Source organism: Populus alba, chromosome 8, assembly GCF_005239225.2.
Source record: "Populus alba chromosome 8, ASM523922v2, whole genome shotgun sequence".
Lineage (NCBI taxonomy): Eukaryota > Viridiplantae > Streptophyta > Magnoliopsida > Malpighiales > Salicaceae > Populus > Populus alba.
In genome coordinates this window covers 6797624-6813388 of record NC_133291.1, presented here as the reverse complement: position 1 = coordinate 6813388, position 15765 = coordinate 6797624, and the positions used below count along the sequence as shown (strand labels likewise).

Here is a 15765-nt window from a genome sequence, read left to right as displayed (position 1 = left end):
AAGATTTGCAAAAGCAAAACTAACCTGCAAGAAGATGAAGCTCAAGTTGCAAATCAACAAAAGGAGAAGCAGCTATTTTTAGCCACTTGTTTTGCTAGCAAACAAGCAAATGATTGCTAGCTTATAGATAATGGTTACACAAATCACATAACAAATAAAGAAAATTTATTCAAGCAACTTGACAAAATGAGTGTTTTTAAAGTTAATATTAGAAACAGTGAATATATTTCTGTCAAAGGAAAAGGAACTATTGCTATTAAAGGAAATTCAGGTATAAAACTCATTTATGCAAAGAACGGATAACCTTCTGAGCCACAATGACATTATCATAATTCGTCTACTCAGCGTGAAACAATTTTGCTGCGGACTAATAATGGAAGGAAGGAGCAACTTCATCTTATTTACCAATGTTCTGGTTGTCAATTTTACAAGTCACATTGCATAAACCAATGTGGCGAGATTGAGCAACATACACTGGCCTCTGTACTTTTGGAATTAGAGTAAGAGAAGTCTCATTAACCCGAGAAATATCTTTTCTTTCCCCAGAAAACATTTTGAACAATTTCAACAGTACCCCCTACCTTCCATTGAGCTTGGAAGAAACGAGCATGGAAGCCATCAGGACCTGCAGCTTTATGAGCACCCATATCAAATAAAGCACTTTGGGCGTCATCATGCACATCTGGACTCCTCAAACTGGACATAACAGCATCCGCTGAAGGAAAAGAAGGTGGTCGAGCCACCGCCTCCTTCGAAAATAAAACCTCATAAAGATTTCATACTGTACGCTGAATACTGGCAGTATTCGAAACCCCATTTCCCTTATCATTGCGCAGGGATCCAACACGGTTTCTCTTTCCACAAATCACGATGGTGGCATGATAAAATCTAGAATTCTTATCCCCTAAACAAATCCACTCGACTCTAGATCTTTGAAACCAGTGCAATTACTCTTGCCTCCAATAATCTCAGAATCTCCCTGCATCTGATTTTCTTTTCTTCTTTTTTTATTAGAAACCTATTAGGAAGAATAGCCAAGGCCTTTTGAATCACTCCCAAACGGGCCTCTTTCCGTTTGGTATGGTATTATATTGAGGCTGTGTTTTGACCCAATCATAAATTATAGCTATTTGGTTAAAAAAATTAATGTCTGAATGGGTTCCACTGAAAATTGATTTCATGCCGCAGGTTTTGTTAAAGCTAAAAATTGCTACTTTTCGTTATTTTTTCTAGCGTTCCGCACCGCTTATTTTCTTAAAGCTAAAAATATAGTCGTTGCAGAATTTAATTCAAAGAGCATGTGGAAGTGATTGGGAGCAGAGGGAAGAAATTAGATGGTCCTGCAATTAAAATCTGTCATGTGGCAAAATGATCACATGGGATCCTAATTTTTTTCAGAGATATTTTGCATGACTTTGTCTTAATTCACTCTGCACTCATTGTTCACATTACAAAAATGAACTGCATAGTGAATTAAACTCTGCACACAAAAGTGTGCCAAAATGAACAGTAAAAAATTTTATTTTTTTATTTTTAATTGTATTTTATTCAAAAAATTAATATTTAATATTATTCAATAACACCACATAAGTTAGAAGTAGATTACATGATGGCATAACATTTATAGGATTTGATCATAATTCTAATTTTATTCATGATGATATTTTAGATGATTTTATTGCATACTCAAAAAATCATGGAAACTGTAGTGATGAAATTGTAGATAGTTTAATGGAATAATAAAAAATATTTTATATAAAGTATAATTTTTATTTCATGATGTAATAACAGTAGTAGTTAAATCTATAATATTTAAATTAAAAACCATCAATATTAATATATATCTTTTTTAGTTATTTTATAACCTCAATTTAAAAAACATTCTTAAATAAACACATTAAATTATTTTTTTGTTCAACTTCAATTTAAACCATAGTTTTAACCAAATATATATAAATATCAAACCAATCTCAACACAAATACCTTTTATAAAATAATTTTTTTCAAACCACGATTATAAAAACTACCATAATTAAATTTGAAAGAAACAGCTTTAAGAAGAGAACAATTGATCCTCACCCACCCGTTTATTTTACTTTTATATTAATTCGCTTGGAAAAATTATACCAGGAATTTTGTTCTTATTGATTTTATTTTTTTTCTTAGTCTAATGTAGAAAAATACAATCATATGCTGATGGTGGTATTTTGGACTCTCTCTTTTCAAAGGAAATACGCTTAACATGGTGTCACCAAAAACGATTCTGCTATTAGAGTTTAATGAAATGAAGACTCAGTTTTGACTTTAAACAGTTTTTTTTTTCCAATCATTTATTCTTTAAAATTTATTTTTTTTATTAAATCTTTTCATGTATATTTAATCATTAATAGTGCACTGTTTTTTCAATAAAAACTATGTCCTTAAATAGTAAATTTAATATAAAAAGAGCACTGTATATAGAATGTTCCAAGTGATAATTGATATCATTTGAAAATAAAACTAATACGAACGTATTTTTAAAGATAAGATGAATATTAACAGAGGGGTATTTTTAAATTGTTAAATTATGTTGAGATTTGAGAATGTATAGATTAAAAGGAGAAAGTTTCAGAGCCGCAGAGGGTGTAGAAACCTTATGACTTAATCGAAAGAGGTAAAAAAAAAAAAACACATGCACGGGCAATAAAAAACAATATATCAAGGCAATGCCGGCGGGTTTATCATATCCAAAGACCGAGCCCCATGCCTCAGATGTTGCCATCACACAACCCTACCTGTAAGCTTTCACACGCAAATCAACAACGCACAAAACCTTAAATAAAACAAGCAATCGATCAAACCTACCTGGAAAAAAAAGAGAAAAAAGTAGTTGTGTCACTTCTCTGACTTGAAAATGGATCAAACCAGAATTGAAAACCTTATCTTGGTCACTCGAGACCAAAACGGCATCGCAACGATCACAATAAACCGTCCCAAATCGCTGAACTCCTTGACGAGGCCTATGATGGTTCGCTTAGCCCGTCAAATCAATGCCTTAGGTAAGGACGAGTCAGTTCGGGTCATCGTTTTGACGGGATCGGGTCGGGCGTTTTGTTCGGGTGTGGATCTGACTGCTGCGGAGGAGGTGTTTAAAGGGGATGTAAAGGACGTGGAGACCGACCCGGTTGCTCAAATGGAGCAGTGCCAAAAGCCCATTATTGGAGCTATTAATGGGTTTGCAATTACCGCCGGGTTTGAAATTGCACTTGCTTGTGATATTTTGATCGCTTCTAAAGGAGCTAAGTTTATGGATACACATTCAAGGTGTGTTGTATTTTATATTTGATTAAATTTTTTGTATGTTTATCTTTTAGTTTCGCCCTTTGATTAATATGGTTTTGTTATTGGGGTCGTGCTTGTGTTTTTTTTTTTTTTTTTTTTTTTGTGGGGGTTTAAAGGGTTTGGGGCTTGAACGAAAGACCTAATTGCAGTGCTTATAAGTAGTATCTGATTAGCTTGAATGTGCAGTAATTGAATGCTTTTGGGAATGTCAAAGTAGTTACGTTTTCGGTGGAATTTTGTGATTGGATTCGGTATGTGATAATATTCCATGCTTTCTAGGACAAGTTTTTTAGATTTTAGTGTTCGATATGATTGTTTGAATTGCCTGTGAAGGTTTGGGATATTTCCTTCATGGGGCCTCTCGCAGAAGCTTCCCCGCGTTATAGGGGCAAACAGGGCACGGGAAGCGTCTCTAACGGCCATGCCAATTTCTGGTGAGCAAGCTGAGAGGTGGGGCTTGGTTAACCATGCTGTGGAAGAAGGTCAAGTGTTGAAGAAAGCCCGAGAAGTTGCAGAGGCCATTATAAAAAATAATCAAGACATGGTGTTGAGATACAAGGCTGTTATAAATGATGGCCTGAAGCTGGACCTGGCTCATGCTCTCTCTCTAGAGAAGGTAGACACACACATATATACATATTTCTTTCTCTCAGTTGAGGGATTTTCCAGGATTTTTGTAAGCATATCCTAGTTCTTTCCAGACTCGTTTGCTTTTTGGTTCCTTGTGTTTTACCTAGCGTCGTGTTTCAGCAAACTTACTTTGTTATGGTATTGCGCGAATGTGCTTTTTTCTAACCGTGATTTACATTCTCTGTTATGACTAACAAATGTTTTCTCATGGTTTGTTTCAGGAGAGGGCTCACGCCTACTACAATGGCATGACTAAGGACCAGTTCCAGAAGATGCAGGAATTCATAGCTGGTCGGAGCTCCAAGACACCTTCTTCAAAGTTGTAAATTTCTAAATCTCCGAATTGTTATGTTATTGTGAAAACCAACGTGTTTCCTCCTTGAAGAAGGGAAATTTGAAATCAATAATAATTCTTTTATTCACCACTCAACACTGCAGTAGCAAGTTTTCAACTATTAATATATTTTGGACTTGTTTGTCATTGTAATGCAACCGTCCTTTTAAAAAAATTTGAGTTTTTTTTTAGGTTTAAATGAATAATTTTTTTTTTGTTTTTAGATTGTTTTAATATGCTGATATCAAAATAAATTTTACAAAATAAAAAATATTATTTTAATATATTTTTAAATATAAAATACTCTTTTCATCTTGAATTAGCACAATATTGCCAGTGTTAATGCCTTTCAATGTTAACTAATAAGATATGTTTCCTTCTTTCATTTCTTAGATTTAATTTTTAGAGTCGTTATTTGTAAGATTTTATTAGATTTTAAAATGCACACATGAGATGTCTCTTAGATTTATTCAGAAAGATGATTTAGACTCCGTTAATTCGAAAACTGAGTTGTCTTTGAGATCATTCAGAAAGATGATTTAATCTTGGTTGAGGATTTATTTATTTTTTTTTTAAAAAAAGGAATCATTTAATATCATTAAGTTTCATCAGCTAAAATAGAGCCAGATAAAGACTGGAGCATGGCTCCACAGGTCTTGACTTGATCGGTTACAAGAGGAAGATGATGGGCTGCCTTGTCGGCTGATCTATGGACATGAACAGTGCGGAAATTCAAGGCACGTCTGATAAGAGATCTGCAATCTTCTATGATGAACCATATTCCGAATATTCCCTCTGTGTGCTTGAAATGCTGTCCACGACGAGTTTCGCATCCATCTCAATTATGAAGATTAAGGGGGCTGATTTTCTGAAGAACTCCCTTTCCAGCCAAAGCTTCGGCCGGTGAAGGACGAACACTTCCCCTTAGCTGCCAACGTCCACACCAAATCACCTGACCATTTTGATCTCTTATGATAAAACCTGCTCCCATAGCGTGGTTTTGGAAGATAGCAGCGTCAACAATGCATTTGATATAACCCTCGATCCTCAGGCTTAGACCACGCCACATCTGTTCTGGGATTGCTTTGACGCGTGTTGAGATGGCAACCATCCATTTGCCACGTCTGCGCCATCTTCCATTGCTCCAGAGCATCCAGCCCCAGGCGAACAATTTGACTACAAGTCGAGTGATCTACGGTGCTACAAGTTCTGAAGTAACTCGTGTTTTACTCTTAGGAAAAACGCAAATGATCTTCAACCAAAAGTTACTCGTATCTTGGTGGGTAGGAAGAAAATACCTAGACACGCGAGACAATTCTCTATAAGAAACTTTGCAAAATAACCCTATAAATTCAAAAGAGAACGGGTGCTTCCTCATAAACAGGAGCGCATCGACAAAGTTCGGACGACTATTCAACACAATTCTTCGTATAATCGTAAGACTCTGTATAAACGCTGACGCATGCATGCCTAGCATCGAAAGTTCAAGGAAGTTGGTGATCTAATGACAAGGGAGCCAACAATCGAAGCCCTTGCAATTTCAACTATAATGGTCTTGAGGTAGCAAAGTTCCTTGTCTGGTAAGTTTCAACCGGCTTGACGATTTGGACATATATTGTTTTAGAGAGAGGTTCGATGAAATAGAAACAAAAAACCAAATAAAACCATGAAATTTAGATTATATAGATCTAAATTTATAATTATTTAGAATTTAAAAAGAAAATAATTTAAGGGAAAGAGTGAGGGATTGCCACCGGTGTAATTTTAACACCCAGCCGCCCAAAAATATGTATTTTTTAGGTAGTTTTTAAAATTTTCCCTTAATCCTTGAAGTTTCTTTGGCCGAGAATAAATCATTTTTTCTCAAAAGTCCAAAACAACAATTTAATCCTGATATAATTGATTTTGTAAAGAAGCAATTTTCTTAGATAAGATGGGCGTTTTTTAACGTTTCCACCCTCAGAGTGGAGGAGGGCTCTCTTTGATCCTGTGTGAAATCCAATCCTAATGTATTATAAACAGGAGTTTGCTCTTTTTTCATAAGCCCCGCCACATGGTAAGTTACAAGTGACAATCATACAGTTGTTTGGTTAGTTCAACAAAATGTCACAATCATATCATTTTCATGCAAAATATATAAAATAAAATTATTCTATGAACCGAGGTTCTCAAAATCGCGATTCAACTCGTAAAATCGTATATTTTTACGAGCTGATATAGGCTTTACATGCTAAATCGCTTGTAAAACTCGAAAATAGATAAAATCGAGTAAAATCATTAAAATCGGGTAAAATCGTGTAAAATCGCGATTTCACCACCGATTTAACGATTTTACCCGCAAGAATAAAAAGACATATATCTGTCAGGTGTCGACTGCTTATTGGCTTTAACAAAGCAAAAGCAAAATTGCAAATGCAATGTTTCTCTTCAGTCTTCGCATTTCAGTTCATCATTCATGTTCAGAACCAAAAAAATCCCTAACTTGAAATCCAAAAATTCTACCAGCCGTCCCTAAACTAAGGATTCCTCAGCGACTCAGTCTCTATCTCTTTCTCTTAGCCGTCCACGATTCCAGTCTTTCACGGTCACCGTCCACTGGTACTCCACAACAGCTCTCGCCCCTCATCGACGATGTCCTTTTCACCAGCCACCGTGAGAACCAGAGTCCACCCAACAACAACGGCGTCTCTCCAGTCTCCACCAGGTAAGTTACTCTGTTTATCTTGTTTCTCTGGTTCTCTCTTCTTTTTTGGTAACTACCAGTGGCTGCGAGTATTTTGTTTTCCTTGTTCTAGTTCTCTCTTCTCTAATGTAGTAATGCTAATATTGCAAGCTCCAAATTTGACTGCAATATTGATCTCCTCAGTGCTCACTGCTCTGAACAGAGATAAGAGTTTCTTACCATGTCCATTTCTTACCCTGTTTGTAATCTGTTGTGACTGTTGTTTAGGACCATTAGATGCTTTAATCTTTACAGTTTAATAATGTTAAAGATTGAGATTTTGATTCAAAATTTCTGTGACTGTCTATTATTGAGATATTGCCTATGAATTTTAGATTTAATTTTAACCGTGTGGTGTGTGTGTGACTCTGTTTTTTCACATAAATCAATTGTCTCTGTTTCTTAATCTGAACAAGTTGGAGTCAGGTTAGTAACCCATAGAAATTTTTAAATTCTGATTCTGGGAGTAATCCATGTGCTGATTTCGTTAGAAACCTGAGTTTAATAGTTTTGGTTTAGTTACCAAGCAATTTGTTTAGTCCTTGTTAGTTGTTAGTTGTTACCTCATCTGCAATGCTGCAATGCCTGTGATTGGCTAGTGAATTAGGTTGTGAAGCCTGTGATTATATTGAAAATGCATGTTTCTTCAATGTGCCTATGCACCAGCACCCAGCATGCATTTGCTATCATGTTTTGGGTGTTTGATGTTTCTGTTTCTTGCCATTTCCTTTTCGTTTTAATTTCTTCTTTTTTTTTTTGGAATCTGTAATGGTTACCTTATATGCATAAAATGTTTGGATTGATTACAGGGTTGATTTGAATTGATTCTTGAATTGTTGAACTTATGGCATCTAGAAAAAATTCTTTTGGTAATAAGCTTGATGTGGGATAGCATACATTTTAAGGTGCTATGAATTTTTATTTGAAGTATAATTTTTTTTAATGTATTTTAAAATTCCTTATGATTTTACGATATTACGATTCGCTTTTACAATCCGAGTTTGGTTTGCATGTTCCGTGCCGTGTTAAAATCGCGATTTTAACAATCTTACTATAAACCTTCTAGGAAATTTGGATTTTCCCGAAAATCTATACAAGGCCGGTATTATGCGAATTCAAAGTATTTGTCTATAGAAGTAAAAGGGGGAGTTGTAAAATTTCCTAGAAACTTGGAAGGAAAGTTTGTATCAGCTTCTTACCAAACACCAACTTAGCTAAAAAATCAGAACTTAATTCACCGATTTTTTTTATTTTTTTTATGATCCAAGGGTATATAACCCTCACTATATGGCCCGCAAATTCAACTTTCCTTCCGATGATGCTCAAATTACCGAGAAATTCCAAATCACATCATGGACCCACTAATTCCTATCAATAGAAACTACTAGCAGTACAATTAGTTGATTCTATTCTACGAGAGAAACTTCATTCTTAGAACTCCCCAAATTCCAAACAATCAAAAACAAAAGCCTCTCTATTTCTCAACCAAAATGGCTCTCTCTTTACCCTTACCAAAACCCCAGCAACAGCAACAGCAAACCACCTCCACCACCACCACTGATGGTGAGATCCAAGAAATCGACATTTTCCATCAATTCGACGTCGTATCTGACTCGTCAGATCACCACTATCTCGTAAACAACATCGACTACGACAACGACAGCAGCAGCAAAAAAACCAAAGACGGTGGAGGAGATTCTTTAACAAATATCTCAAGTGGGGTCTACAAGAAGATCATGCAAGAATGGAAAATCCTCGAAAAACACCTCCCTGATTCAATCTACGTTCGTGCGCACGAGAATCGTATCGATCTCTTAAGAGCAGTAATCATAGGAGTCGCAGGTACACCATACCATGATGGACTTTATTTCTTTGACATTGCTTTCCCACCAGATTACCCGGCCCGCCCCCCTCTGGTTTATTACAGATCATTCGGGTTACGAATCAACCCGAATTTATACGCAAATGGGCGGGTGTGTTTAAGTTTACTGAACACTTGGCCCGGTAGAAAAAGTGAGAAATGGAACTCCAGTGAATCCACAGTACTTCAAGTTCTGGTCTCCATCCAAGCCCTTGTTTTGAATGAGAAACCATATTACAACGAACCGGGTAATGGGGTGTTACCGGGTCGGGCCATATGGGAGAAGAAATCAAATGCTTATAGTGAGAATGTTTTTTTATTGTCTTGCAAGACGATGTTGTTTTTATTACGTAGGCCACCAAAGAATTTTGAGGGTTTTGTTGCTAGCCATTTTAGAGAGAAGGCAAGCGTTATATTATCAGCTTGTAATGCTTATATTAATGGTCAAACTAGAGTTGGGTATTATAGAAATGATGGGTCATGTTCGAGTGGTAATTCATCAACTGTTGATGTCTCAGATAAATTTAAAGGGTTGATGGGTCAATTATATCCAGAATTGCTTTTGGGTTTCAAGAGAAATGGAGCGTCTTTGGGGAATTTCGTGGAGCCGTCGGTGCAGCCGGTCGAGATGAAAACGAGGTCGTTTAAGGGGAAAGCGGTGATTCAAAGTAAGAAGAGTGGATTTGCAAGGACGGTGTTTGCGAAATTAAAGAGAGTTTTGGGGTTAAAGAAGATGAATAAGAGTGGCAAAAGCGGGGTCAAAAAGAAGGGTTTTTGACGGAGGTTCTTGATTTATTGATTTATCAATGTACTTTTAGAACTTGTTTTTAGAATCTTTTACAACGATGATCATGACCATTCAATACTGTTATCGCTAATATCAAGTTTTGACTCCTGTACTGTTATGATGATGATTAGCAGAGTAGTAGCCAATATATCGATAGCCTTTATATATATATATATATATATATATATATATATAGAGAGAGAGAGAGAGAGAGAGAGAGAGAGATGAGCTTAAATCTGGTTGTTAGTAATGGGTATGATTTGTCGTAAGTTTGTTACGTTGTTGTTTGGTGGGTGATAGAATTTTAATAAAGATTGGTTTTAAAATAGTTTTTGTTTGAGAATAAATTAAAATAATATATTTTTTTATTTTTTAATATTAATACATTAAAATGATTCAAACACACTAAAAAATTAAAATAAAATAATCAAATTTTGATAAAAATCCAGTTAAATTTCAATTACAAACAATATTATTTTTTATTATGCTATTTTTTTTTTATTATTAACATGAGTGTTCGAGCTAGCTTGAATGCACCTTGATTAATCTCACCGGTCCTAAAGTTAATGGTCATGTATATTTTCAGTATTCTTGAGGTTCATGAGATTCGAACTAATAATATTTAAAAAATAAATTTAAAATTTAATCAATTAAACTATATCTTTCTTATTATTAGTTAATATTATCATGGCAATGCTATAAAATACTAGTTATTGTTGCATTGTTGAGATGGAAATTCTTAAGCAAATTACACTCGTAAACATTAAGGACGCAATAAAACCATACGGTCAAGCGGGAAGGATAATGCAAAGAAGGGTTTTGTTTTCCTTTAATCGCACGGCCAGAATCTCAAGCAACAATCCATATTGTTATTTGTTCCCGAAAGAAAATTAATTTTTTTTGCATATATTAATATCATTGCCTGAACAGTAAAGCGTACCTTCATATTTTTTTGGTGTTATCATAAGTTTTTTTTGTAAAAAAAATAAAACATTGAACCCGTTTGGTTGAAATATTGTTACATTTATCTTTTCTGTAAAAAAATCAAAAAATAAAAATATTTAAAAAAACAACAAAAAAAAATACTTTTGTTTTTTATAGATATTTTCACCATCATACCACCACACTACCATTAACATATCCTAGTACTATTTATAATAATAATAATAATAATCATTTCCACTATCATAATACCATTAACATATCACAATGCTCGTCTTCATTGTCATTTTTTTTTTTATTATCATTATTATTATTATTCATTCTATAATATTTACAGATGTATTTTAAAAGAAATCATCTTATTTTATTATATTTTATTTTATTATATCAGCATCATTTGCTATAAGTGTTATTGATTATTAATAAACTAACAATCATTATTGATTTTTTATTTTTATTATTATAATTATACTGACGGTTAAAATAACATTCATTGTCATGTATTGTCATCGTGATCGTCACAACTATCACACTACCACCATAATATCACAATTTCTTGTTATTATTAGTTTTGTATTTCAACTAAAAATATATTTTTATATTTCTTAAATTAAATATAATTTGTTTAATTTCCTTTCATGTGCCTTTTTTGAAAAATAAACCGTTTCTTAAAAAAATACAAGTAATAATCAATTTCTAGGTTCTTAGTTGCATAAAAACAAAAGCAAAAAATAAAAAACAATACCGAATACCTCATAAGCCATGGGATGTGGAGTTTCCATAAATCTCGAAACTCAAACCCTGGCTTTTTTACGGGTTGAATCAATATGCAACAAAGTTGACTAGTCTCTTCTAGAGAGCTGAACTAGCATGTGACGGATATTAGAGGATAATTAACATCTGTGGTTGGTGTGCTGCCCAATCACAGCCATTAATTTGAGGTTAATCAGACATTGATTTTTCGATCTATAGGTCGTTATGATCATAATCCTATAGTTACCGTATTGAAGCACGATCACCAGCTATAAAATATTCGACTTATTATGCGGGTCAAGAAAATCCTCGGCAAATCTTGGGCCCAGGACCGCAATCAAAGAGGAAGGTCAATAAAGAGTGTATATTATCTTGAGTTTGTGATAAAGAGAATATTCGTCCTCTCATTTGCTTTATCCATTTACCGTACGGTGCATTTTGATTGGTTTAAAATGGCAAAGGCTTGATAAGTCGGTTTGAGGGCTCCAGACTTTGGATATATTTAGGTCAAAATGTTTTTTTTTTAAGATGTATTAAAATAATATTGTATTATTATTAAATAAATTTTATTTCTGATATTAATATATTAAAATGTTTCAAAAATATTAAATTAGTTTGTGTGGTTTCAATCACAAAATATTTGCTCTGGCCCTAGCTCTTTTTCAGTACACTGGATTTAACTTTTAAAAATACAATCAATACAGGAATACGTTTCTTAAATTATTTATAGAAAAAAAACTGATTTTAATCGATTTACAAGTTAATCTAGAGATATTTCTTACTGTAAAATCAAAAGGATAAAAAAATATATTTACGATCTCATATTTCTCTTGATCCATTTATAATCTAAGTATTTTTTTAACCATATCTACGTATCTTTCCAATTTATTCGCTTTTTTTCCTTTGTTAGAAAATAGAAACAATAAAAAAGAGATACTTTATATGGTCAAATGTAATTATCACATAAGGAAATTACGGTATAAAAAAATATTAATTTAAGGATAGTAATCAAGGGACTAGTTAATTGTTGTTTACAGTGTAGGGATTAATTAATTAGGTTGAATAAACTATGGGGATTGGAGTAATATTAACTCGTATTAACGCGTAAAGAAATGACTTTACACGTTCAAACGGTATAACGTGGGCCTAAAATCACGCCTATTTAATATTTATTTTGAATTTGGAAGGGGGGCAAGGAGAGAGAAGATTCGATGAATTGGCTTATATTATTTTATCAGATTAATTTGTTAAAGTTAGGATACTGTAGATATTATAAATAACAATAAATAAAAAATCTAGAACATGAACATCGCAAGTTGGGTGGTAAACTAAAATTCTTGAAACCCTAATTGAGCCGACCTAATTTATATGCCTAATTCAATATTATGAATAGAATATATATTTTTATTTTAATTATAAATATTTTAACTTTAAAATTTATAATATATTTTTTTAAGATAGTAATTTTTTTTTTATCTCTTTCTCAACTAAAATTTAATGATGATGAAAAATATAAAAATTAGAACCAACATTGAATATGTTACGATACTAATAGTCCATATTGTATAGGTTTACATTTAAATATAAACTTGTAAAAATTAGCAATACAAATCCAACTTGTAAATATCTATAACTTTCATGACAAATTTAATTTATCTTATATATTCTATTTGTTTGGATCTAACAAAATTTAAAAAATTAAATTTGTAATCTGTAAACCATAAGTTACATGCAATTAGGAATCCATACCCTACCCACCTGTAACAGGTGCCTTACTAATTGCTGTAATTATGTGATTTTTTTTTGCCCCACAGGACAATAGATATTTATTTCGAAAATAAAACCGTAGATAATCTCGAAGGAGACTAACTAACCACACACACACACACACACACACACACACATATATATATGTATGTATGTGTGTGTATATGTATATATATATATGTATATATACATGGTACAGCACCATGCTATTACATACAAATATCATGTATTAAATTAAAGCATGGCTATGATATTATTCCATATATTTTACACGGCATATAGGTTTATTATTAATAGGATTTATATAGAGTTGATTTGATTCAATGGTATCTAAGTTATCCACGTCGAAATTAATATGGATTCATACAACCAAGTTATGCTTCTATCCTCAATCCATTAGTGGTAGTCCAACGAAGTATATAGAGGGGTGGGAAGTATGCCCGACGTCATTACGGGGGCAGCTTTCATGGACGGCGCGGTAGCTTGTGAGAGGTACTGGAGCCATGAAGCCAAGGCAGGAAGGGAACACTAGTGGATACTGGATAGATACTTTTAACTGCGACGGTGTGCTTTTGAATTACGTATGGCAGCCTGGTTGTACTTTTTAGAATTTTTTTTGTTTTTTTAAATTGTTTTTCTTGTACCAGCACTCCACGTCATATTAGGTCAACTGATGATCCCAGGGTGGCAACAATACCCGTGGCTGATGATGCATTGGCAGGCCATTGTGGACCCATTGAATTATCAATCAAAACGGGCCCACTGGAAATTCTGGGTGATGCGGACCAATCGGGACACCATCCCTCCCATACCTCATCTAGCTATTTACTCAAACCGCCAGTGATGAAATCCTGGCTGGCTATATCGACGCACCACGCCGAGCACTCCATATCCCTGCTATTGCTGATTTCTTTCCTCCTGGCCCAAGATTTTAAGGTTGGGCCAGCAATGGTCGCATCTGTTAAATTCGGCCCATGACCTCTTATAACTCCCATCATCCTTTTTTTGTTTTTAATGAATTTCAAATCATTTGAACAAAAAAGAAATATAACTCTGCAAAGTATAAGTCGCCATGATGGCTACTGTGCATGCTGCCATTAAAAGTCACCAAGATGCCTACTATTTATTAACTGGTAATATTTTAGTAAGCAAGGCAAAACCAAAACCAAAACCATTAATGATCCACAAACAAAGAAGATAGAAACCCTCGTTCTATGCCAAAATCCTGGGTTCATGTTCCCTCTACTTTTGAATCTGCTGCCTTTTCTGCTACTCAAATTGTCACCAAACAGGCCCCATCTCATGGGCGACCATCTCTCGTTGTTCGAAGGACTGCCGAGGCCTAGCAACACAGACTTTGCTCGCCTCTGTACATATTAGGATGATTATTGACCTTCCTGATTCGTTAGATTAACTCGGGCAAATTTTGAACGTCAAACCTTCTCTTTGAAGGCATGTGTGTGGCCAGAGCGTTAAATTACTCAAATCTTACTGCACAAGCGAAGGCAGTTATAGTTCGTACAAAATGGGCTAATACGAGACATCAACATCGGAGGAGCATAACTTTGTCTGCAATGTCCCCTCACGCGCCGCATGATGACAACTGGAGAAGGAAAACCTGCCGCCAATTCCGTGCTAAACCGGCCCCTACTGAGTTACACAACTGAAACACAAATTTGTGTTGCCCCTATGAGGAATGGGCTCTTTGCCGGGTCAAGCTCTTCTAGGCGTGAATTGGAGATCAGATGAGGAATAACGTGTTTACACATTGTGTGGTATTGATTATTTTTTAAATTATTTTTTTAATTTTAAAAAATTATTTTTAATATCAGTACATTAAAATAATTCAAAAAATATAAAATTATATTAAATTTTAATAAAAAAAACTTTTGAATTTTTTAAAAATGCTAAAATGAAGGTTGATATTCCACAAAACCTGAAACTGCTTGAAATTATTTAAAAATATATTAAAATAATATTTTTTAAAAAAAAATTTAAATTTTTTTTTTAATAGCAATATATCAAAATAGTTTAAAAACACAAAAAAATATATTAATTTTAAAAAAATCTAATTTTTTTAAAATATATTTAAAACAAAAAAATAAAAATATTCTAAAAGTGGAGTGGGCCGCTGCCCACATGGGCACCACGTTCCATTGTTCTCCTTAATTTGTGTCAATGTGTACTTACTGCGATTGTATCCCTGAATAAATTCCCAACATCTAATAAGAAGCAGGTTTTTTTTAAAAAAAAAAAAAAGAAAAAGAAAAACAAACTAGGAAAAGAAGCGGTTCATGCTCGAAATTTCATAAAAATGGAAACCAGCATGATGTGTACTGTAACAATCTTTACATTTTAAGCACAGGAAACCACGCAAGTAATGTCTACAATTCTGGAAAAGCATGGATCACTTTCATTGTAACGTTGCCTTCCAGCATATAGGTCCAGGTCTTTCAACATAACGAATAATAATACATATAATATAAAAAAATTTATAGCAAGAACTAGGTTATTCTGCCGTGCTAAGTTGTGATTATGATGATTTTTTTTTGGAATATATAAAAATAGATATCTGTATTGCTAATGTTTTTTTAATAGAAAAAAATAATGTGAAAATCAATCTAATATGATTTAATTACCTTGATGAA

General features: G+C 33.7%; 2 protein-coding genes across 2 annotated transcripts; both read left to right on the top strand.

Moving 5' to 3' along the window:
• Positions 1-2655: 2655 nt before the first annotated feature.
• On the top strand, positions 2656-4381 carry LOC118062452 (probable enoyl-CoA hydratase 1, peroxisomal). The gene is made up of 3 exons (XM_035076208.2): positions 2656-3303; positions 3655-3937; positions 4173-4381. Exons 1-3 carry the CDS (start codon positions 2894-2896, stop codon positions 4275-4277), a joined length of 798 nt encoding a protein of 265 aa, XP_034932099.1. The 5' UTR covers positions 2656-2893; the 3' UTR covers positions 4278-4381.
• A 3890-nt stretch (positions 4382-8271) lies between these two features.
• LOC118062491 (putative ubiquitin-conjugating enzyme E2 38) lies at positions 8272-9841 on the top strand. Its single transcript, XM_035076267.2, has one exon. The coding sequence runs from the start codon at positions 8498-8500 to the stop codon at positions 9644-9646; it is 1149 nt and encodes a 382-aa protein (XP_034932158.1). The 5' UTR covers positions 8272-8497; the 3' UTR covers positions 9647-9841.
• The last annotated feature ends 5924 nt before the right edge of the window (positions 9842-15765 follow it).

What these genes read in the sequence shown, in the direction of transcription:
- LOC118062452 (XM_035076208.2), top strand. Translation starts at nt 2,894, where the DNA reads ATGGATCAAACCAGAATTGAAAACCTTATCTTGGTCACTCGAGACCAA. An exon ending in TTTATGGATACACATTCAAG is followed by an intron (nt 3,304 to 3,654) that starts GTGTGTTGTATT and finishes TTGCCTGTGAAG; the next exon opens with GTTTGGGATATTTCCTTCAT. An exon ending in ATGCTCTCTCTCTAGAGAAG is followed by an intron (nt 3,938 to 4,172) that starts GTAGACACACAC and finishes GGTTTGTTTCAG; the next exon opens with GAGAGGGCTCACGCCTACTA.
- LOC118062491 (XM_035076267.2), top strand. Translation starts at nt 8,498, where the DNA reads ATGGCTCTCTCTTTACCCTTACCAAAACCCCAGCAACAGCAACAGCAA.